Raw genomic sequence first — 25,719 nt, 5'->3', positions numbered from 1 at the left:
AAAAAACCCAAGGCCAAACCACCAGTCACTTTAGAAATTTGCAGTTTGCCAGTCTTGTGTCCCCCATCTCTGTTCGATATGTGAAAACATAGGAGCATTCAAACTTTCTGTAGTTAAAGCACCCGAAATCTCACATGTAGGCTTCACCTGGAGGACATACGTTGACAGTATATTATTAATGACTAGTATGGAAACTGCTGTAGGTGATAAGCAGGTGCAGATCTATACCTCGATGTATATAACTGGAGATAAGAAAGCCAAGCGTCATCCTTTCTCACTCACCGATTTGCATGATGCAGTTTAATTGGACACCTGCCTCATCTGTTAATAGCTCTCCCTGACAGCGCACACAATTACTGCCCAGTCCCTGATGCCATTCTTGTGAAGGTTCTCAGTGCCTGACTGCTAGACAATTAATGATCAGGCTTATAAGGTCTCTTTGGATGGTGTTATCTCTCCCAGAAATGCAAAGCAGCTGTAGACTGGCCTAGCTTATGACTGTATTTTGTTTGCTTTGCATTGCCATGTAGCAGCACAAAGCAACCAGTGCCTACTGATGAATCTGTCTCAAAACATCAGATACATTTTCAGCTAAGCCAAGATACCTCATATGCATCTTTAGGTTTTGGCAGATACTATGCTGCCGTTCTTGTGTCTTCTTATTGGGTTTCTTCCTGGGTTTTCTTGTTAAATGTTCACATGTAAAAGCCTTTTAAAGAAATTCTCAGACAAATATCAATGTTAAATTGAAGTCAATGTTGAGAAAGTGTATCACTAATTTAACTGAAAGTACTCCCAGAAAAGATATGAACTGCATCTTTTGGTGGCTACTCGCATCAAAATCTAGATCCTCTTTCTCACAGATGTGGTCACATCTGCAACTGATTAACTGAATGTCAGGCCCAGAATGGACAGGACACTACCAAAGAGGCTAAAAGTAAATACATATTCTTGCACTGAAGTCTGCTAGCTATTTTGCTTTTGTGAGTTGATATCTTAAATGTAAGAAAGCTTTGAATTATAAATTGAATAGTCTGTTTCATTTCTCTACTATTTTATCCTTTGATCTATAGTTTACAACACTTGTTAAGAGATACAAAGCTGCTGCATACCTAGGCACAGAGAGAAAAACTCTTAGATTGCATTAGTCTTTTTTTATTGGTGTTAATAAAGCAGGAATTTTGCTGTCAATTGCAAAGTGTTTAGTTTACCTAACCCTATAATGTCACGCATATCAAAGTCATCTGATGATTGAAGACTTCTGTATGTCCATCCCTTGTCCCAGTCAAGCTAACTAAAAAATCCCAGTGGCTGGTCCGTTACCAGCATGATAAACTGAACTTCAAACTATGTTACATTAGTCTTTGAAGCTATATCATCCTCGGGTTGCTACAGCATCTAAAATGAACATTGGAAGGATGATACTTACTATGGTACTCAACCAATTCTATAGCTTCAAAGATTATAGATTAAGTAGATTTGTTTTGGAAGATTAGCCTTCATTCATTCATTAGCATTCATTAATGCTAGCATTAATGAAAATAATACCCTTCTACCCTATAATGGGCTTTCTTCTACATATAGTCTGCCTGCCTTCTTCCTCATATCTAAGAAAAAGTTTTCAAACATCAAGAAATCCATATTCCAAATTCCATTTAAATCATTTACTATCAATGCTGTTTTGAATGCTTGTTTTTGAAACATTCCACATTTTCCCTGCCTTGTAAGGGTGTTACGATGCCCTTGATTCTTTTAGACTAATCCAAATAACTCGCTCAATATACTTGAGCGTTCTGCCTTGTCAGAATGATACCTTATCCTGGCAAATGTCCAGCTGGTATTTCATTTGAATTTAAATAATAGAAACCATTTTGATATTGAGCTCCCTTTGCACAAACCCAAGTTTGTACCCCAGTGTAAATACAGAACCTTTCCTCAACACTGTTTGAAATTAAGGGTTAGTTAGCTTTTGGACATGCTATCAAATTATAAACTGTAATCTGTCTTAAAGCTACAACTTGAATAAAGCTCAGTTTGGCAGACCAGAGAGATTATGATTCATGCTTTAATTTTATCTGTCAGGTGCTATTGCAGTGTTATTCTGGCTGGTGTCCCAGGCAAACCCCTAAGAAGAGAGAACACAGCTCTTAGAATACGTGCATTTTTTAGGCTTCGAAGCTCCACAGCCTCTCTTGTATTGACCTCCTGAGGTTACTAAACAAACACAAAGTCAGTCAATCATTTCCTGCCTCTGCCTTGTTGAGATGATTTTTTTTTCCTATGTTTTCTATACGGTTTGTTATCTTCTAGTTACATAGGGACAGATTCTTACCTGGAGTGGAGTGTACAGATCAAACAGCTTGCATAAAGGTATGATGGTTAACCCAAGCAGAGAATCTAGCTCATTTTATTGCACATTAATGCGAGACATGGCTAAAGAGCTTCTGCTACATGTCTTCCTTCTTCACTGTGAAACAGCTTTTTTCGACAAATAAATCCAATTATAGGATTCTTTTTTTCTTTCAAAGAATTGAACTCCAGATAGAACTACTGAATTTATTTGAAATCTTCTTACATGTGCAGCTACCAAATATTCTGTTGTTACTATATAAGCTAGTAACTCACATCATTATTAATTACTTTATCTGCTTAAGTACTTCCCCAAGGATAAGGGAAATGGTAAAGCCTTTACTGTATATTCTACTGATATGATAAAAAAAGACATTCAACACTTCATTCTTAGCAATATTTATCAATGTTTATATGATCATAGTAGTAGTTAAATAGTGATGACAAATTTGGACATTAAAGTTGTCTAGAATGCTACAGAATTTGCCGTGTTTTCAGGAAAATGCAGTTCTCCAAATCACCTGATTTCATAGGGTATGTGTAAAGGTTTTATTTTTCTGGGAGAGGTGTATTAAGGCACTGCATGTCTTTAAGCATTCTGCAAGTGGTAACTAAAACTGAGGCAGAGATCTGTCTGTATGTTTGAAAGCATAAATCAGAAGCTGTCACACAAAGCTGACTTAAAGCTTGTGCTTACACTGCCTTGATCCCAGGGTTTCTTTGAAGATTTCTTTGTAAGGCTGCAAGAGAGCATTCTGAGGGTTAGTGAAGTGTACGTAATGGCTACAGATGATAACTCCAATGCAGATTTAAGTAGCAAAATTTGTCATTTTTCAAACCCCCTTTTGTGTAACTACATTTCCTTTTCCTTTTTAGCAGCCAGAGAGCAGCAGTTTAGCTTGAGAGCAGATCTTTTGCATCAGTGGTGTGCCTTTGCAGCATTAGCCGTGCAGCCTCCCCGGTCATTTGCAGGCTAGACAGCACAGCCAGTCCGTGCAGTGCAGCTGCTTTGTGAAGAAGTCCTCTGACCTCAATGTTCAACTCCCAGTGATGGTGATCTGTGATGATCACCTTGATAACTGCAATATTTTTTTCCACAACACTTTTTTTTTTTAAGGTTTAAATAATCTGAAAAATAGCAGCACTGAAGGCTAGATGGTCTTTTATTTGAACAGTTCTTCGTGAATCCTGAACAATTTGGAGAATCTTCCACTTGAGCAATTATCTAACAGGAGGAATCAACACCAATCCATGCCGACTGACAGGTTCCTCTGGGAGATTTCTGCTTCTCCCACCCCCAGTCCACCTGTCAGTGCAATGGGCTCGCTACAGACAGTATTCTGAACCTACAGGCAAAGCCTGAGGGCACACTCCACATTAATTAAAGAAATTCGTTACTCTTTCTCTCTCATATATTTCTTTATTTTGAAAAAGAAGCTCTGTAAAACACTTCTACCAAATACTGAGTCTCTATGCAGTCCAGCCCTGCACTTGGCAGCAATACAAATCCAACCAAAAGGATGGGGAGAGAGACGAAGGGGCGGTAGATGCAGTGCGTGGTTGCTCAGGGATGCTAGCATTGCAATACCCTTAGCACCGTGGCAAGGAAATTGTCTTCTCAGGGGAGAGGCTTCCTCTGGCCTTGATTCTGAGCGCACACAGTGATGTGTTCTGTTAGCTGGATCTGATCCCCATGCTTTTTGTGTTCCTTTTTGTTCTTTAGATGCTGTATTTTATATTAATTTAATTAAAAGGAAGAAAATTAAAGGAAAAACGGGAAGTATAACACTGGAGCTGGAGGCAGAGGATGCTGCCATGGGTTATGTCAGGAAGGATATAATCTTTGGCCAAACTGAGACAAAGCCAGTGATTCCAAGCCAAAAAAAAGGAAGTGAGATCTCTTACCAGCACTCCTAGCATGCTGCACCTGTATTAAATCCATTGTTGCCTTTCTTACCTAGAATAACATGGAAACTGGGAAAAGGGAACTTGAAAGATTTCTCACAGAGGTCTCTTACCTCAGAGTATTTCATAATGAAAATGTTGTAAGCTGATATGGAATACCTTTTAAGACAAATTTGCAACTGTTTTGAATATTTATGTACCCATGTCTCTGTATGTGTGTCTCTGTGTATGGCTATAAGCAGTGATACACACTTTTTGTTATACACAGAGAAGGCACTCATTTTAAGGACTCATCATCTTTATATGTTTATTTCTGACAGAAGGTTGGTTTGTTTGTTCATTACTACTATTACATCTGAAAAAATCAGTATATCTGCAATATCCTTTTTCCCTTCTGATGCCACAGTGCTACATGTTCACTCTTTCCCCTTCGTTCGTCAGAGGTAATGCCTGTAAGTCAAATTCTGATCTCAGAGTAAATCTGGAGGAATTTATAAAAGAGATTTGCAGTGAGAAAAATTGAATGGCACTTTTGATCCAAAGGTGGCTTATGGCACTTGTGAATCCAGCTGCTGCAGTAGCTATTTGCGTGCTGACTGACACAACGTTGGAGTACTAAACTGAAGCTGGAACTTGCTTAGGGGCTTTAGTTCCAGTATTTCATTTTTTGCTTTGACAGCTTTTAAAAAATGCCATGTAGGACCAGGAAGCTATGTGACTTTCAATCATATCCCCTAATCAGATTCAGAATTCTTTCAATATTGCTGTAAAATGTGAAAGCTCCTTTGGGCTGCTGTTCTTCCTTTGGCAGTATTTCCACTGGAAGCCTGCCACCTGCACAACACAAAAATAGGAAACTCAACCTCTGGCCAGATTTTAATGCTTTAAAACAACTCCTGAAAGACAGGTCATCAGTGAAGGTGAAAAGCAAGCAAGAGAAGAGTGAGACATGACAGAAAGAAGGACGGAGCAGGCAGAATTAGCAGTGCAGAAGTCCAGCTAGAATGGTAAATCTCAGATGTAAAGACAAAAAGGAAAAATAGAACAAGAAGAAGAATAAAGGAACACAGAAAGAGGAGGATGAAAAGGGAAAAAAAAAAAACCACCAGGAAGACGACAAATAGCAGAGAGGGAAAGAGGGAGCAAAGTAGGAGGGATAAAGGCAGATGATGAAATCAGAGAGCAGTCCTGAACAGATAGCATTGACAGTGGGCTATTTTTTTTCCCTCTCCTATAGCCCCGAGGGAGTTTGGTTTGCTAATCAAGGTATGTATGTGTTCACCCCTGTAACCAGCTAGATCTTATGCTGATGTCAGCAAGAACTGGCAGCTGAAGACAGAGATTGTTTCTGTTTAAAGGAGCCTCTGCAATGCATACCCATTCCTCCTCAGGGGGCACTGGCTTTGTCTGAATGAATCCCCCTTGGCAGAGGATGTGCTGGACACTACCTTGGTTCACCCTCATGGGAGCAGCCAGGGAAAGATTTAGCCCCAAGTTTAAATACTGGATAATAGCAGCTTCACCCAGGTTCCTTTAACGTCAGAGATCCAAACCCACAGAGCCTAGTGAGCCTTGCTCCCTCCGCTCCCTTTGGAGGTGGGTCAAAGTAAGACCCCAGCTTTACCGCTTTGAACCATTCGCCCTGGAGAAGCCAGTCTTTCACCATTTGTTAGGGTGAAAACTTCTGCTGGCCCCTCCAGTCCAGACACAGGGTGTGTGAACACCTTTCCAGTGTCTGAAGCCATCACTTGGCATACCTTCAATTTAGCATTCACAGGCAGTTTTTAGCACACCTCTGCTGTGAGAAGATAGTGATAGAAGAACCAAGCATTGGTATTATTTATCAACAATCTTTAGTGATCTATCCAAAATCAATTATCATCTTCAGTATAGAAGACCATCGTGTGTACCACCATGCCTGGGAATCTCAGCAAAAGGACCAGAAATATTTAATGAGAGTTGAGAAAGTTGTTTTATTCCTAGCAGGGAACCTTCACACCTCAGATTACCTCTGAGAGAGGCTGAATGGAAAAAGTAGGGAAAATCCTACTTTAAGAGTTTTCTGTGATCACGTAGAGGACTTACTGAGACTATAAAGCTGAACATTTGTCATCTTTTAAGTTCACTACAAAACCTGCAAGGATAAAGGCTGGGCCCAGACCAGGAGAGTGAATGAGAAGTAGGCAGTAATGGAAATAATTATGTGATAATTACCAAGCATCTGAAATTAAGTAGTTTGATAACTTTATCCCAGTCCGTAAAGGACAAATAAAAAAAATGACCACTATGGACAAATTTTTCTTGGTCCTACACACACAGCTACTGCTGCTGCACTGTAACCACTGAGTGTTTACAGTCCTCTGTCTCACATGTTTGGAGTTAAATTCACACACATATGGTCAAATTATGGCCCTAGAAAGACTCCAGGACTCATTCACCACCATGTTATTCTAGCTTCACAACAGCATATCCCTGCTGATGTCAGGGCCATTCTGACTCCCGAAGGATACAGTGGTGAACCAAGTCTCATGAATGCCATAGTTTCCTAAAAATTATATAATGTGTTTAGGTCAGGCTTGTACACGCAAGGAAGTGCAGTCTTTTAAAACATGTTTGAGGCTCTCTGATGTTATGACATACCCCAGATGTGGTCCCTCTCTGCCCCAGCCCTTTCTAAAGCAGAACTTCACTTTCCTGCCTCTACACACCAACAAGAGAAGTGTGGACTGCCAGGAGCCACTGATACTTTTTTGATAGCTTGGGCTGACCCTGAGGCTGAGCAAACACGTGCTGGAGGGGCAGTTCTCACTCTCACCAATCTTAATGGTCTTTACTACAGGGTCTGCAAGTATCTTTCAGTTTTCAAAAGCTCTGATTTTTTGGGTTTTTTTCCCAGTGGAGTGGCATGTAGAAGCTCAGACAGGACTCGGACCTCATCATGCCAAGCATGTTAAAAATAATCACCAAATTCCCATGAATCGATTTAATTGTGTTGATTTTATTACATCAGTGCAACCCAAGCAAAACAGATACACTGTGCTAGAATAACATGCATTTGTTCCAGTGCAATTTTATACTTATGTAGCTTTCGTTTCTATGAATAGGGATTAAAAGGTGGTTTATCTACAATATAATGATAATCGTCTTTATGGAGAGTTTTTTAAACTCAAGCAGTGACGAAGTGATTACTTAATTGCTCAAGATGCTGGTAATGCAGCAACTGGCATAGGTTTGATGTGCACAACAATGGTTCAAGTATTGACTAAATGGCAAGTCTTCATATGGATTTACGCAGAAATAGCCTATTCTTAAATAACCTCATATGTGAACGCTTTTTTTTCCCAGGAACTACTGTAATTTTCTCTGCAGCAAGAATTTTCACACAAAAAGATACTTGGAAATTGCAAACATCCCCTTTCACATCCTTTTTAATATGAATAAACTTTTAACTGAGAAATCTTGATGCCAGAACATTTATACCCTAAGATGTTGAAAATGTTATTAGATCTTTAACTTCCACAAAACTATCAGCATAATATCTTCTTCAATATCATAATCATACCATGAGCATTTCCGTAGTACAATGCTACAAAAAAAGTCAATTTTAAGATAGTAAGAGACCAAACACTGGTTAGAGAGTGAATGCCTGATGTGCAAAAAGACAGTTATATTGCCCATCCCGTCTGTCCTAAAGATGTGTTTACTTTAGCTCAGCTGAATTAAAATAGGGTGCAAATAACTATTCTGGAACAACTGTACTTCTAGATGAAATCAAACTCAAAACTCAAAATTCAAAATGAAGTTTCATTTATCCCCTTTCATTTCCTGAAACATTTTTTTAAAGACTGCTAATACTGATGTCATCAATTTCATCATTCAAACTATCTAGGTCCTGTGCCATACAATTATTAGGTAGAGACAGATGAGTTTTCTGGGTTCACATGGGTATCACTGGATGACAAAATGTCCAGCTATAGAATTCTCAACTTTGTCAATTTGTAACAAAGTCCTCCTAAATCTCTTAATTAAGTATTTCACTATCACACCTATCTCTTCCGTGTGCTTTCCTGCATTGCTGCCACAAGATGTTTTCCACCACCATTTCAGTTGCAGAGATGACTTGGGATGGCTTGGTGCTTTTACTGGTGTTCTCTTGCGCTCCTGTTTGAGGCCAGAACACGGTGTGAGGGAAAAGGCCTTTGTTTCCTTTTCAGTGTTACTCAGGAATGAGACCCAACCTTAAACAGACTCGCAGGCATCACAGGTGGCACCATGCAGAGAGCACCATGAGCCATCCAGCTGAACTTTTGAATGTACCATCCAAATCACCTTTCAGCTCCCAAAATCAGGATTACTTGGGAGTTCAGTGGGAAAGAGGCCCAATGCTGCTGGGACAACACTGCGATCTTTAAGCATAGTGGTACCTGGGTGATGGCCATGCAGCAGAAGGTCTGGAATGCAACAACCAGAAAGATTACTTGGCTATTAGGTATAACATTTGTGACTGGCAGTTGCGATTCCTCCGGCTGGTTAGAAACAGTTTTCTCCAAGAATGGTTCCTGTGGGATAACAACATATCCCAGTGTTTTGTAACCATCAGTGGAAGTTCTGTTTTATTTCTCACAATCAGTATGGAAAAAGTAGGCTGTGACAAAGGAAAGGTCAAGAGAAAGAGGCTGTTTCAAAATAATTGCTTTCTGAAAGCGGGGAAATAGTATGTTTATTTATACAGTAGGGAGAGCGCACTGTGGAAAAGGGCACAAGGAGACAGGTTTCTCCACTGCTTCCTGTCTATGATAGAGATTTCTACGTGGTGTGAGGTTCAAACACAGGTAAGTCACCTCATGTAATTCTGTAATTTTAAAGGGTAGGTGTCCAGTTGTGGATTACTGGTGCAAAGCTGTCTTTATAGTCAGTGGAGAGAAACGGTCCCTGTAGGTGAGAAACTTGTATGCCTGTCTTGGCATCAGACCAATCACCTTCAGCAGGACCTCGTTTCTCCCTGCTGGGGGTTGGGTCTGGGCACCTAGTTCATGTAGATTTCTAAGTACAAAAAACCCCAGGCCAGCTGTCTGTGTCTGGCGTAGTCTGTCCTCAGAACTGCAAGCCATACATTTTATTTGTAATTTACAGAAGGCTGTATGAGAAACATAAAGAAAGAAAAAAACTGCCATAGAGGAAGAAAGAAAAAGGCAAGGTAAATATGGAAAAAAACAGAAGATGGGGAAAATTACAATACTAGAAGCAGGATGTGAATGCAGAAGAAAATTAGGAGAAAAGACCAACAACAAGTAGGAAATATTACGCAGGCTTCCAGTTGCTGATGTAAGGGATTGCCTGGGAGACACAGAAAACTGTGACTCTAAAAGTATTACTACTTTTACGTAAACATAATGTCCCAACTAATGGGTCTTTCATTTTTTCCCTTAAGACGATGTCAAGCACTTTACCTACATTTTCCTTCTCTTCATCTTACCCCAGTATTTCTAGCTGAAATAATTTTTGAGAACTTTGCCTTCCAAATCAGAAACCTTCTCTGTTGCCCACTCGCTTAATTTTCAAAGATGTCTACATCTTCAGTTATGCTTTCTGAGACACTTGGCTAAAGCTCCCCTCGGGTGTATTTTGTTCTTGAAATCCCATGGTTTCTTGACAAAGGCAATGCAGCAAAACCAGCTGTGACCACTGTGTTGGTGACCAATATCATCCCATTGTCTGCTTGCACTCTGCCATCTACCTGCCTCTAACTGCCGCCTTTTGTTATGCACTTAGGACATGTGCTCTTTGTTCTGTTTGTACAGCATCTTGCAAAATGGCATCCTGGTCTCTGACTGGGGCTCCTGTGCACTAAGATAACACAGGTAATAAACACCAGTGTTTTGTTTTGTTTAATGTTGCCACGCTGTGTGAACCATGTTGTGCATATGGGATTTAGGTGCAAAAGCACGGCACAGGGGTGCTAGGTACCACCACTCTCCTCGCTTTGTGTCGGTACCCATTGCGTCCTCCACGCGCCTCAGGAGAACGGGCTGGTTCCGGCCAAGGTCTACGCAGAACCTCGCGTTTGGTTTTCCCCTGCTTCTCTTACTGCAAAGCATACCCCGCAGCAATTTCTCTGGCAAGGAGAACAAGGCGACGTAGATAAGACACCAAGACAGCAAGCAACACTGGGTGACAACAGAACAGCGGTTTTCCAGGGGACTGCCGGGCAGGCCGGTCTGAATCGCTTGTACCCTCGGTCAGTCCGTTTTGCCCGGCGCCACCTCACGCCTCCGCACGGAAGCACCCCCCGCCGGTTCCGCGGCTCGGCCCCCGGCCCCGCCGCCCGGCCCGCGCCGGCTGCGGGCTGCGCCGGCCGAGGGCCTCCGGCCCGCGCGGCCTTGCTTCGGCCGCGGCCTCCGGGACGGGCCGCCGGCTCCGCCCGGGCGGCCAGCCGCGGGACGGCTCCCCTCCGCCGGACGCCGCGCAAACCTCACCCCCGCGGCCGCCCAGCACGCCGGGGCGCCGCGGCTAGCCCGGCCTAGCCCCGCGCCACCGCGGCCTTGCAGCGGGCCCATCCCCGCTCCCCGGCGGGACAATGGCCACGGGGCGCCCGCACGCCAACGGCCGCCGGGGCCGCCCCTCGGCGCCGGCCGCCTCCCGCCACCGCCGGGCCCGCCGCGGCTCCCGGCGCCCCGCCCCGCCCCGCCCTTCCCCTCCCGCCGCCCCCAGCAGCCCCCGCGGCGCCCCGGCCCCGCCGCCGCCCGGCTCGCAGCGCCCGAGCCGCCGGCAGTTGCGAACCTGCCGCCGTGCGCGGCCCGCCGGGCGCCGCGGCCTGCGGGCGGCCGCTGGTTGGCGGCGGGGGGACACGTGAGGGGGGAGGGGGCAGCGGCGGCGGCAGGAGTTTCCCCGACAGCTGGAGGTTGCGGCGGCGGCTCCTCCTCCCCGGGTCCCCGTTAGAGCCCGGAGACCCCCCGCGCTCGTCCTTATTGACAAACACACAAAGGGCCGCGCCGGGGCCGTGTCTGGAGCCGGCATGGGAGACAAGAAGAGCCCGACCAGGTAGGGGCAGCGGCGGCGGCGGCACCTTCTCCTTTCCCCGGGCCCTCTCCGCCGCGGCCGGGTGCGCGGAGCCGGCGGCGATGGCGGCCGGCCGGGCGCCCCCGGGGGGGAGGCGGCGGCGTGAGGGCGTCGCGCCCAGCGTTGCCCCTGGCGCGCGTGTGTCTCCGCAGGCCGAAGCGGCAGCCGAAACCCTCCTCGGACGAGGGCTACTGGGACTGCAGCGTCTGCACCTTCCGCAACAGCGCCGAGGCCTTCAAGTGCATGATGTGCGACGTGAGGAAGGGCACCTCCACACGGTGGGTCGCCGGCGGCGGCTGAGGGGAAGCGGGGGCAGCCGCTGGGCGGCTTCGCGCCGCCCCGGGGTGTGAGGGAGGGCGGCTGTGACAGGAATCGGGTCGCATTTACCGGGGAGCTCCGGCCAGGGGGAGGGGTTGTCGCCGTCTTCTCGCCCCCGGCCCGGGGCTCCCCGGTAGACGTGACCCAAGCCGGGGAGCGGTGCGCCGGCATGTGTGGAAACAGAAATAAATACCAGGAAGGGCATAATTGCTGTACAACCTAACCCCGGAGAGGCCGTGCCCCTCGCATGAAGAGCCATGGGGTGTGCCTGCTAAGACGCTCACCCTTTAATGTTGGGGTTTTTTTCTTCTAAACTCATTTTTTCTACGAGTTTAACTTTGTCTCATAAATGCTCCCTTCTTATTATTACTATAATTATTTTAATCCACACTTCATCACAGGACATCACTGTGCAGGTTTCTGGGGGGCGGTAGGGGCGGTGAATAACCCTTGGCTGTTTAGGGAGGAATTGTTGATTAGCTGAATTACGCCGTGTGGAAGTGCCACCCTGTGTATCCCTGACTTCGCAGGAGGACCTTTCTCTGTGCATCATCAGAAAGCTTGTCGTGGATTACCTGGTTCCTGTGTCTGTCAGTGTTTTTCAGCATCGTGGCTTAAATGTGCGTGCTTGGGGAACGGAGGCTTTTTATAAAACTGACAGGAGTGTGCTTGTAGCCATTGCGTGCTAACCGAAGAGAATATTGTTAAAGAATCCTTTGTTATGGATAGCATACCTATGGGTTAATCCCGTCAGCAGGAGAAGTTTTAAGTGGCAATAAAAGTTGCAGTCCTATCAAAAGCAGTAATTACATTGTAGATGCTGGTCAAAGCCGTGCTGAATATGACTTGCAACAAATGTTACATGTTTGAAATTTTAAGTGCAAGCTTGGGTCCAATTACTTGACAAAAAGGATTCTTCTTTATTTCTGGAGTTGATTCCCTAGACTTCTGAAAACCACAATTAATGTTGAAAGACTTCTCATAACTTCAGTTTTGAATACTAGCTGATTTTTAAAATTTTTTTTTTACTCAAGGAAATCAGTGAGGTAAATGCTCTTGAGAGGAATTGCATCTGCCACGTATAGTGTGGTTTCCAGTTACAACGATGGCATTGTGTTTCTATCATAGGTAAATGTGTGCAGATTGGTAATATCCAGCAAAATAATACTGCTGAAATAACGAATGCAAAATCTTTAGAACAGCACAAATAAAACCTCTGTAACCTATAGTCAATTTGATAGGCAAAGTCAGTTTAAAGTTATGTTTTGTTGCATTGGAAACTCATTTGGATCAAAGCACTAAAACTTAAAAAAAACAAACCCCCACCCCCCCCCACCCCCCCCCGAGCTGTGGTTGATACATTGGGGTTGGGTTCTCTACTTAAACTCTGAAACAATGTGTGGCTGAGTAGGTTTATGGGTTTCTTTTTCCCATAAGGTTTAAATGGGTTGCATTTTCACCTGTTTGCAAAGTCCAGGGTTTACACATGGCATGAGATAAATACAGTTTGAGGTTTTAAGTCAGGCAGTTTTTGGCCCCAAGTCTGAAATTAGAATTGAGCTAGTAAGTAGACCTTTGTGTCTACAGAGAGAATCATTGGGGTGCCAAAGAGACACGAAAGGCCATTTGGATAGATTTTTTTTTTTTTTTTTTTTTTTTTTGTTAAGGAGCTGGGGTCCAATAGACCAAATTGGAGCCTTGTTGAAACGTTTGCTGGTACTGCCTATATAAATGTATTTTATCAATGTTGGTCAGAAAAGCAATACTATGGTATTCTGATGACACTGAATTTTTTTTTTTTTTTGGTCTTCCATTTTGAAGCTTAATGTTAGAGTAAGTTGATGCCTCAGCATGGTTCCTACTATGCAGTGGTTCTTGCTTCAAAATTTCTAGTGTGTTTTTTTTTTTTTTACTGATGACAGTTTTGTCTACAGGACACTGTAAAGCACTGTGGTTTTTTTAGTTCAGAGAAATCTGTGGTGTATGGTTTAATATCTGCTTCTGCATGTTGAAATTCACTAAATGTGACCAGATTTGCAGATGGAAAACCAGGCAATTATAGTCAAGTTTAGTGGTTTTGAAGGCCACTGGAAATCAGTTGGAAAGTAGATTAAAACAGTTGTATTTTTTTTTTAATACTAATCATGTACAATTAACTTTAAAGAAATATTTTTCAGATGCAGGGTAGACTTTGTGAGTGTTTTCACTGTTGAATAATTTCTTCTTTCTGAAAGAATTATCTTTTTGCCAGAGGCTACACATGGATTGTGATCTTTGGTGGAACTGTTAAGATTAGTGGAAAAATTCTTAGGACTTCTTGATTATATTTTAATACACTTTTAGACTAAATTTTCAAAGCAGATTGGATCATGGAGTTAAATTAGCTTTGTCCATGGCAGTATCGCCTTGATTTCTTAAACTAGGCTGTGCTTGGATGAGAGATGTCCAAGAGAAATCCTGGATGCTGCAAGAAGGGCTGTAACTGATTCCCAAGGTGGCAGTCTTTACTTTGGGTTAGCACTAAAGGAGAGCCCCAGCATGGTGCCAGTTAAATGTGCCATGAGTCAGATGTAAAACTAAGATCTTATCTGCCAGCTGGAAGTCCCTGTACCTTTTACTGTAAAATCGTTGCCAGACTTTAATTTGGTAACATCGCTTAGAATCTAAATTCTCCCTGTAGACGCGGCTTTCTTATTTACTTTCTAACCTAAATTGTTCTGTATTGTTGCTTGGGTACTGAGAAATTACTATGTCATTCTTGATAGGAGACTGTACTGAATATAGTAATTTTCTATATGTGACCTTTAAAACATTTTGAAATCTTTCTAGATGAAAGATGTTGTATAAATGTAAGGAACCTAGGGCTGTAATAATCATTCCTTACTTGGACAAATCTCCTGCTGAAGTTCATTGGAAGCATGAGTAAGGAATGCTGAATAGAACCCTAACATACTGTGTTGTAGAGGAAACTGGTAACAAACTCTATATTTAGGTTGCCTAATAGTTTCCATTATAAAGAAATTGTATGATCTCTTTGAGAAGCTCTATTGTTTGCAAAAGCCATTGAAGTTTGGCAAGAGGAAGAGTCCTTAGGCTAAATAAGTGGTTTGATTTCCTTGCCCCATGAAATTGTTTAAGTTTTACCGAGACGTAAACACTTGAAAGTCATCATTCCCCCTCTGTCACACGTGTTGTACAGAAAAGTAAAGTAATTGCTAGAACACTGAAAAAGCCCAGACCAGCATCACTGTAAAAGCAACAGTGGCAACGATATTATGCTGGAAACCTGGAAGGGAATTATTTGGCTCCCGGGGAGGTTATACTGGGGTTGCTGAGTTTGGTCTGACTCTCACAATTACTGCTTTGCCAAAAGAAAGTTGCCTCCATGGGCACACTACTGTTTCTTTTCTTTCTTTCTTCCTGCTCTTCATGGCACTGTCTTGAATCAGGAGTACAATACTGGTTGACCTTCAAGAATTGAGCTGGATCCTTAGAACAGTCCTTACTGCAGCAAGTATTTGCTCCAAGTTTGTCTGTCCTTCAATAGCTGTTTGGTTTTTTTGGTTGGTTTTTTTTTTTTTGGTGAGTGGTTCTTTTTTTTTTTTTCTTGCCAGCTAACATGGTTAGGCATTGTAATTTAGACGCATTGTAAAGCTGAAGATTAAGAGTTCCAGTGTTGCTGGGAAGAAGCATGCAAGAGGGCAAGCATTCTGTCTAAGGGATGTATGTTTGCTACTCTCTTCTGTTTTCTAGGAGGCTGTGTTACTGCTCCATCATCTCTGTGCTCCATCTTCCTCAGATCATATTAACGCTCTTGTTATTCAGTTAATGACAGCATCCAGATTTAAAATTACCTGTCACTTCACTTTTCTTAATGTGGTTTTTATGCATGCGTATTGTGGTCTGGTCTTTAGTTGCAGGATCCCATTCTTTTTTCCACACTATGACAAACTGCTTCTCCATTCTGTGTGAAGGATGAGCATCCAAGGGAGTGTAGAGAGAGGTACAGGAGGAACTGCAAATCTGGCAGTTTAAACTTTGAAATGCTTGACATAATACTCTGCTGTGTAAATAAAGGAAAAAAGGGGGGCAGGGTGTACGAGATCAATTTCCCCTTTCCAGAGTCGATAGCATTCTGTGTTTTGTTTTGTTATAAATTAGGTAAAAGGACAGTATTCCAAAGGATATTTTCACTAATAGTATTCTCTTAGCTAATAATAGGAGAGGATTTGTTGTACAAAGATGTAACTACTTTATGCTTGTTATGGTTTTATTTAATTTTATTTTTTAGAACTACTTTTACTGCTTGCTTTGAATCCAGTAAAAACTTACTTACCTGCAAATCTATGAGACTTAGTGCACGCTATTCAAACCCAAAGTATTTTTCTTTTGGCAGGGGGTAAGGAGGAAGAATCGGGAGATAAAACAGGTACAAGTGACTCCGGTGAAGTTTAGGGTTTTTTTGGGTTTGTGTTTTGGTTGTTTGGTTGTTGTTTTTTTTTTTTTAGATATTCCTCTCTGATACACATTGGATGAGCTGCTATATGCAATATCATTTATATAAAATAGCCTTTGAAATTTGTAGTCAGAATGAGAAAGTCATCTCAAGTCAGGATGAATTTTTGTGGATATTGGATCCTTAATAATAATAAGGATAGGACTCCTTAATGTCCTATACTGCTGAAGTAGAGACATATATAACCAGCTGAATGGGGGCATGGCTTCCATGTCCTATGCTCTATTGATCTCCATTACTGAATCGTTCCTTTTCTCCCAGCCTAAGGTATGAAAACACAGCTTTAAATCATACCAGACACAGAGACTGAGGTATAAGGAACTGGGGTGCCACCTTTGTACGTTTGCTTGATACTTGATCTGTGCTCCTTGATTGTGCCTGTGAGTGTGGCCATTCAGTACGTGCATGTATTTTATAAGCATGTCTGACAGTCTCCTAAATATGAGATACAGGTCTATACTTGAAGCTGTCATGAGTTTGTTTTATGCTTTGAGAAGCATAAATAAAATGTTTAATTTTTTAACTTGGATATCAAGGTCATTTTTCTTCAGAAAATATGTGCAATTTGTTTAGTCATGTACCATCTGGATGTTTATAAGCACAAATCAGTTACATTTAACCAAATCTGGTATTTGTATTTCTGTTGAAATGCAGTACTGCTCAGGACAGAGAGCTGGTACTTATCTTGTATATCTGGTTTAACATGTCTGTTTTACAACAGCTTGTTAAGGACTCTCTCTTCTGCCTTCCAGTATGCAGCCTCTGTGTGCGCACATGCGCATGCGTGTGTCAGGGGGAAGGTTGTGAAGGAGAAAAAGAGGAAGAACCGCCTGTCATGATGATTTTACAGATACATGACTGAATCAAGCTTATCAGACTGAAGAGCTGTTCATTACTTGTGGTAGTTTGGAGAAGGAAATATTTGCAGGAATGAAGTGAGTGGAAAACTCATGTGTATATAATCCATATTTTACCAAACACTGTATTACGAGTTTTACATTTTAGCTGAAATATTAAATTATGGAGAGAAGTGTGAATAAATAATTTTCTTTTGTTCTGTAGATAGCCATCAGGTAGTCTAGTTGTTCTGGACTTCCAGTCTTTTTAAAAGTAACCTTTGGAATTATTTAGGAATTTATTTAGCAATTAGTTTCCCTGAAAAATATAGTGAAATTTAAGAATTTTGTGCACATCAACTTGAATGAGGTTTTGTTTTTCTATATAAAACAATGAATAATTTTTATTGATTGGGGTGGCTCTGTTAGGTGCAGTTTATAGGCATAGCTTGTATAGGCAATAGACAATGCAATGGGCAGCCAATTAAAAGAAGATAAAGGTTATATTTTAGAAAAATAACATAATAGTTGGGTTTGGGCTTTGTTTTCTTGTGGGTTTTTTTGTAAGGTTGTGTTGTTAAGTTTTTGTGGTTTTGAACCTGACAGATACTTTAGTTCATGACTCTAAACAGCTCATGAATAAATGTGCTTTCTTTTTTAAAGCATAAGCTTGGATTTTTGGTTTGATGTTTGGTTTTTTTCTGTAACTTTTTCCCGATGTCTTTTTTTTGGTGTGGGTTTTTTTGTTGGTTTTTTTTCCTTCCCTTTTTTGATGCAGTCTCCCAAGAACACAACAAACAGTATTTAATTCTATATTGGGCTAAGACACAACAGACCCTGCTTGATCCAAATTAAGACAGTTGATTTAAACCTGTTTTTACTGTTTGCAACATATTGAAAATAGTAGGTACATTAGCAGCCGGTTTTGGACAGAAATTTAGGTAGCTGTCATTGTGACTTGGCCTTCTATGTGTATATACATTATGTAATTAAAGAAACAGACATGGAGCAGAAGGAAACCTATAGCTTTCTGTCTTTGCCTCCTATGAGAGCTAATGATGTCAGAACTGCTGAACAGGAAGAAAAACTTCTTAGCCCTCTGTTTCTAAGACCTTTGATCTGATCATGAATTTAGGAGATACGCTCTCTAGAAGGCCAACTTTGTTAATGGGCACTGCAGGGTCAGAGGTATGTTCTGCTGGTTAAGAATGACTTGTTCAACAGAATTGTATCATAGCCAAGCAAAATAGATTAGCATTTATGTTATAGTTACTAAATTAGTAAAAGCTGTGGATACTCTTGGGTTTATTATAAGGATGGTTCTAGGGAGGCTAACATGTTGCTTGTATTTGTATTTGGCTTGTTGATGTTGCCTTAGGAACTCAGGATGAAAAAAGTCTTCCAGTGAGTTAGAACCTCTTCTACACTGAAAGAGGATCAATAAACCTGGACAACTTCTAACATAATCTTTGTTCTAACAAGTGTCCAGTGAAGGAGGCTGTAACCCCTTTAGACAGCTTATCTATAATGCCTTTTACCCTTGATGTTTTTTTCCAGGTATGTAACTTTTCTGTTTAATAAGTTGATTTATACTCCCCCTTTCTTCAGTGAATTACCCATGATATTTGTAGTTCTTTGGTTATTGGGTTATGGTTTCCAAGTTTGCCCATTTTCTCTCTCTTAAGTCTTTATTACAGAAATAAAAAGTCAGCAGTCCTTTCTTATAGGTGACAGTTTTCTTTAGTTGATACCATGATACTTTATTCTTGACTTTTCAGTTGACACACCTGTTTCTTATAGTAGTAGCCCAGAATAAGGACATACCTTCAGCTGAGTCATTTCTAGTGTAAGGTTTAGTGGGACTGTCCTTTCCAGAATCCTGCTAAATGATGATGTCTGATGTTGGTACTTCCCTGAATGAGGATTTCCTTTTGTGCAATAGTATCATGATGCTGGCTTCTCTGTGCACTGCATCTGCTCGATCCAGTACAGTCTGGTGTCATTTTGTGTCCCATTATTACTTAGTTAAGGCTTTTTTATGCAATCATGGGGCCTGTGGGGCTTTATGCTGCCTTTCTGAGATGTCATAATTTTGATTTTTGAGTCATCTAAACGCAGGATGGTGTTGGCAGATAGTTTTCACCACCTTTGAGCTTGGTACTGTTTGCTTGTTCTAGTCCTTTTTCCTTTGTCCAAAGCATGATTAAGAATGTTAGCATAACTGAAGAACCTTACTATAAATGCTCTCCTACATCTACAGCTGGTGGCTGCAGAACTGTTAAGAACGAACAAACCAACCCTGATTTTGAACTTAATTCTGCACAACTTTGTCCCAGTCATAGTCCACCTTGAGTGGGAGAATGTCGTTTTTGATTATATCACAAGACAAGACTTGGGACATGTGTTGCTTTTCTACTAGTCACTGGGATGATTCATCCATTACAGAAACTAGACTGTCAAGTCAGTTTCCTTTATCCTTTAATGCTTCCAGTTGTTAAATAATTTTGTTGTAGTATCTTTCCAAAATTTGAGTTAGGCTAAATCATCTTCTACTTTCTTCATTTTTATGTACCCATCTTGTGATTTCTCTTTTACTTTTGTTTGTTTGGTTGGTTTTTATCTTCTGCAGTACTTGATGATGACTTCCATCTTCCTGTAGTTCTCTAAACAATTTGGTTCCAAGGGTGAATTTCATTGGATGGTGTTGACTGTCATATGTAACATTCAGTAGTCTGGTCTGTTTCTTACTCTGACATGTACTCATATCCCTGTGTTTAATTTGGTTATATGGAATTAAACTTTTGTGTGAAGGCTGAAGCAAAGAAGCCTTTATGCCATTCGATATTTGCTGTCTTTCCGTGTTCGATAATGGATATACTTCTTTCTTTCTATTTCCATGAATTAAGTAATGTCCCGTGGGGCATAAGTAGTGCATGTTTTGATGTGTTTAGCTTTTTTTTTTTTTTTTTTTAGTGGAAATGTCATCTTTGTTTTTAGTGTCACCAGTGGTATTCTTACTCACTGTGTCTTTTCTAGGAAAAATTATTAGCTGTCCTGGACTAAAAGTTACGGGGAATTGAATAAATGCCTACAGTAAGATTAAGTGTGTTAAAAGGGAATTCTGGCTGGTAAGAAGAAGGCTCTTGTATCACCTGTAGAGTGATGAAGAAGTTGCATTTTCTGCCCCGTGACTTTTACGACAATTTTTCCTTTACTGTTGCGACAGCCCACTATGCCTGCTCCTGTTTAAAACTTGATAAAGTGTCTGTACTTTTCATCTTGAAAGTCAGATTAGGACAGTATGCTTTGCAGAGAATTTTCTCAGAGTATCAAATGATGTCTTGTTGGCTGATAAAGTCAGCTACAAAATACTTTCAAAGTAGGCTAGTGGAACAAAATATAAAGTGTTCATTTTTTATGCTTTCATGCAGTAGCTTATCCTGATTTAAGTAGGACAGAGAGATCCTGAGGATTGTCTGTTCTCTCTGAAGTGCATTCCACTGGTATGTGGTACGTTGATGTAGAGCAGGCTTGAACTTGGAGAGTTCAGCTGCAGAATGTTGTTGGTAGGCTTTTGGCTGGCAAACCTTCCATCAGAAGTCAGACTGAAGACTACAAGATACGACCTTGATGTCTGCTACGAGTTTTTCTTGTTTTCTTAGGAGCTGGGGGGTGGGGAGGAAATGAACAATTGAAGATTTTCCTGTTCTAACTTACTGGAAGTTTAGGACTTATGTTCAAGCACTATGAAGAAATTTAAAGATATTTTATCTGAACTGCATAGTTCAAATGACAGTGCTTGGTAGAAAAAAGTGTGTATGTGTGGGTATTGTTAAAATTTACTTTAAGAATAGAGTTCCTAACTCTAAAAGTGGAAAAAGGTTCATTTGACACATTCAGCGAAAGTAAAGTTGTTTCTTACAGATATTATTGAATTCTTTGATTAGGGTCATGAGCTAGAAGTACTGTAATGGGATAGGAAGGGAAAAAGAAAAGCTCTGGGTTGATGATTATGTGGTATTTTTTAATATTAAGATACATCTTTCCTGAAGAGCATGATGGAATTTTTTATTTTTTATTTTTTTAGAGAAAGTGCGTAGTCTTTTCCCCTATTTAAGGTGGACAGCTTTGTGGGGCTGGCTCTGAATGGAAGAAGTTTCTAGAATACTGCAGCCTTCTGGGAGGATCACCCCCACAGTGCAGAACAAGTAAGATAGGTCAGAAGCAAGCTCTTTACCAACTGGTCACAAAACTAGCTGTGCCAAATTTTCACCACCCTGTTTTGTGCAACAGTAACTGCACTGCTGCATCGGTGTGAACCTCATGTTTTGCATGTGCTTTTTTGCATAGGTGCCAGAAGCATCACATTTTCTACAGGAAAGGGACAGAGGAGCAGCTTGGAGGATCCAATCCTTTGTGGGATTGGAAGTTGGGAGAGGTCAGTTCCCCATGAATCCCAAGGATCTAGGGGTCTAAAAGACTGTAACCACTGCCTTCTCTGCAGACTCCCAAATACTGCCTCCTCAGGGGATGTTGTTAAGGAAATTGAGCTTCCTGACCCCTACTCATATGTAGCACATTGCCACCTAGGAAACATAAATTGGTTATGCTCATGTTTCTCAAACAGGATATTTTCAATATAGCTGTAATTTATGCTGAGCGTCAGTGAACCACAGTTTGTGGCATATGGAGGGAAGAATTTCTAACAAAGTTAGAAAGGTTGAAGCCTTGAAACTGGTTGTTGGAAAAGTATTATTTGATGGCTGCTTTAAAAACTATCTGTGAAGATGAATTTGGGCTTTCTAAAGGTCCTGATACGAGCATTTCTTAGGGCAGACTGTTGTGCACTGTACCAGTTGTCTTCAGGAGGCTTGCTGGCCTCATCTGTTAAATGTCATCTGGAAAATAGGGCATTCCCTTTAAGGGAGTGATTAAATAGGGACACTGCCTCAAGGGGTAGTTTTCTGCACATTTATGCAGTGACTGATAAAACCATATGGGTCTTGTAAGTCTGTTCTAATTGAATCAGCTTTTATTGAAAGACAGAATTGCTAGAAATGCACTGAATGGATGAATTCCAACTAAATGATTCACACTGTAAAACAGCTAGGAATATGAAAGCATTGGAAATCAGAGCTGGCTGAAAGTTAGAATTCAAATATACATAGGATGTGTAGAAATTGCATTGTTAGTCTGCAATATGCATATGGATCTATGTTATGTTTTTCCATACAGACCGCTAGCTCCATTGTTTGCACTGTCATAATTATTCAGGTTTATTATTTGCAGAGGCAGTGTAATATACTGTTAGCACTCTGGGATATGACAGAAGTGATGGTAATGAGAAAAAATAATTTTGGATAACAAGGTAGATTATTGATGTTGAAAATGCATTTAATCATGAACTGCCTCAATGTAGAAATAAAGACTAGGTTCTCACAAGATGGCTTTGTGTGGTGATTAGAGGGAGCATATTCATGTGACACGGCAAGCTAAACATAGTTTAATCTCATAGTTTTTATTCTATGAATAGCTTAATAGACTACTGATGACTGAGGGAGGGTGAGCTGATCTGTGTCAGAATCCAGACTGCTCCTGCTAGTGATTTAATTTAATTGCTAGCAACTATTGTACTTGCGTTACAAGAACTGGTAATAGGAAATATTTTTTGCTTCTCATAATGTGACTTCAACTGCTAAAAATCAGGAGTGGCATCATGAGGTGAACTGCTAGCTTCTGTGTAGACCACAGTTTGCGAGATCTAATTGGTGACAGTGTTTGCAATATGACTTGGTATACAGAATGTTCCTGATTGCCCATTTGCTTTAAATAATATCATTGATGTGCTTATGCAGAAATTATTCACGTTTTTTCTTTTTTTTTCCTTTTCTTTCTTTCTTTGGTATTAGGAGGTAAGCTATGGTCTGGTTGTGCTTGATCACAAAAATCAGCAATGGCAATGGAGCAAATATTTGTGCTGGGGTTTTAGTGAAGTTGAAAAGCGGTTTCCTTTGTTCTGGAATATTGTTTCCTCAGTATTTTGGCAGAACCTAGATGTTCTTGTTGCACAGAGAGCTTGTGGGGTAGTGGTGATAGTCCATTAAAAGATAAACGTGATTTAAAAAACCAATTTTGCTTATGTATCGCATCTAGGAAAAAAAAAGTTAGTTGAAAAATTGTCTGATAGAAGAAAATAAAGTTTGAAAACATTGTAGTTACTAATTTGCAAATATGTGGAAGCATATATTTAAAACTGTTGTGTGCTTTGTGTGTGACAGTTCTCTATTTGGGAATGAGTGTTTTGCATTTGACAAAAGTAGTCTTCCACTATTGAAGTTTGAAAAATATTTCATGCTTTAAATGTTTACTGTGAAACTAGCACTTGAAAAATTCATTGTCATCTTGAGGCACAAAGAAAGATTGGTAAAAAAAGATAGGGAAACGAACAGGCTAAAGATAGGGATTTTTTTTTTTTTTTATAGGCTTCTGTACACTCAGTTTGCACATACTTACACCTTAACAATATGGATTTGTACATAAACTGGAATGGCCTAAAATATAAGACTTAAACTTTTGCCTTCTCACTTGAAGTTTAATAAGATTCTGCCATTCACTATGTCAAATTGACTGTGAACTGCATTATTGCATGAGGACAGTTACTGCAATGACTTCATGCATGTACATGTGTTTCAGTTCTATTGATTTCTTTCTATATTATAAAGAACTTAGTAACAATTTCTTGACTCATAGGAAATTCTTCATCTGTGTATTTGTAAGCCATGATAACAAGATTGTGATGCTAAATTAAATTTGGTTCCATTTATTTTATTTAAAGCTGTCAACACCATTGCAATGCCTATCTAAATATAGGCCTTGGCCTTCCAACATTTTTCATGGATTCCTGATCTTTTAAAAAAACCCAATCTTTCTGAAGTTATACTCTGCAGGCAGAGGTCAGCTTAACACAAGGAAGACTCAGGTACCTGTGTATATGTTTAATTTTTCCCTCCTTTTCAGCTGAAGTTGTCTACACTTGCTATTATTAAAGCCAGTTATAGTAGGAGGGAAAAGAGACTCTGGAAGGGGCACAGATGCAAAAATCACTAATGTCATTGTAACTTGTTTTGCAGAAAGAAAAAGGGAGAAAACATGCCTGAGGAAGTGGGAATGTTAAATGCTTGATATTTTTAAAGTAACTCGTTATCAGTATATGAGGGTGGGGGGAGGGGTATAACTATTAAAAAGAATTAACTTGTGGTTGAGAGGAAAGTTTATTTACTTCTTAGTAACTTCTACATAAAGATACTGTGTTACTTGTTACAGCAACTGAATTTGGTGGGGGGGAAAATATTTTCATTCTGGCATCATTTAGACCTGGCATCTACATCATCAGTCCATCATGGAAAAGTCACATTACAAAGCTGCTGGTTGTAACTGTCCTGTCATCTTCAGAATAAAAAGCTGTCTTAAGTTCTACTACAAAGTTACAGTTAAAACTTCGCATAATTAGTGTCTTTTTGAAAACAGCAGGAAGTGTATCATACTATACCCTGTAAATGTTACTGAAATAAATGCCGTAAGAATTGCTCAATACTTTCATACCTAAGTGAAGATATTTTACTAATAATATGTTACAGGAATAGTCTTTCACTTAGAAAAACTTCTACCCAAACCCCCTTTTTCATGTCCTTCTTTTTGTCTGTTTGTTTAAAAAGCTGTTTACTGTAAAATCATGCATTTTTCTAGCTGACTCCCTGTGTACATCTGCTTACTTTGGAGATTAGGAATATCTTTTTAAATTAATTGCTTTAATTATGGTGTTAAGATACATTGGAGAATGTGAACCTTAGTACTTAGAGAAATGAGGACATGTGGTGAAGGAGACTTGAGTAAGGTCTAGCAAGAATATAATGATGAAGTAGAAAGTATGCAAGATAAGCTTTTCTTGAGATTTCAGTAATGACTCTGAACTAGAAAAATGGAGATTAGAGTATTACTGTGGATATCAAGATTTCTATTAGCTTCTTGAGACATTAATATTTAGGATAGACGTGAATGGAAAATGATCTTCAAATAAATTATAAGATATTTAAAGCCTGTACATCTGTATTGGGAAATGATCCAGTCTAGTAATGAAAGAACAGAGCAGGATTTTAATGATTTGACTTTGTTCTCAACAAGATTTTAATGCACTTAACTGTATTCTGTTTAGACTTTAAAAGACGTTTGATGCAAACATCACCAAAACAAGACTTTTATTACGGTTTGGTTAAACCTAATCCTATTTCTTCCAATAGTTTTGTTTAGCTCACAATGGCATATTGTTAGTTAAGTTACATAAAGTGGAATTTTTTAAGAAAAACAAACAAGTACTACTTTACAGGAGTTTGTCTTTTTGGTTTTGATGACAGATCTGAGAAGTGTTGAGCAAGGTGATCTATAGGCTTACTAGATGCATAGCTCTGTTGAATGAGCATGTGTGGTTTTTCTTGGCGAGATGATATATCAAGTGTCATACTGTCTTTCAAATGCATTCTGAAAACACTCGTGGAAGTGATTTAAACTGTTTCAGTTGTTTTGATGTAGTTTTGGAGAACTTTAGACTACCCAATGTATGAGAGTCTTTTAAGAGCTTTGTGAAATTATCCAGCCAAGTGATACTTAGGAAGGGTTATTTACAAAACTATCTGATTAGGTATCTAATTGTAAGATTTGATATGATTTAGATAAAGAGAC

The 25,719-nt window shown here is 40.4% G+C and overlaps 1 protein-coding gene across 1 annotated transcript in view; it reads left to right on the top strand.

Annotated features, from left to right (window-relative positions):
• Nucleotides 1-10,971: 10,971 nt before the first annotated feature.
• Nucleotides 10,972-25,719, top strand: part of YAF2 (YY1 associated factor 2) — a 28,391-nt gene continuing 13,643 nt past the window's right edge. Inside the window, exons 1-2 of the mRNA XM_055711369.1 lie at nt 10,972-11,295; nt 11,466-11,591. Coding sequence (XP_055567344.1) covers nt 11,270-11,295; nt 11,466-11,591 — 152 coding nt within the window. The 5' untranslated portion in view covers nt 10,972-11,269. The remainder of the gene's footprint in view (nt 11,296-11,465; nt 11,592-25,719) is intronic.

This window comes from Falco cherrug, chromosome 5 (genome assembly GCF_023634085.1).
Source record: "Falco cherrug isolate bFalChe1 chromosome 5, bFalChe1.pri, whole genome shotgun sequence".
NCBI classification, from domain to species: Eukaryota; Metazoa; Chordata; class Aves; order Falconiformes; family Falconidae; genus Falco; species Falco cherrug.
The sequence above is the reverse complement of the archived record's forward strand: the minus strand, read 5'-3'. Positions and strand labels throughout refer to the sequence as shown.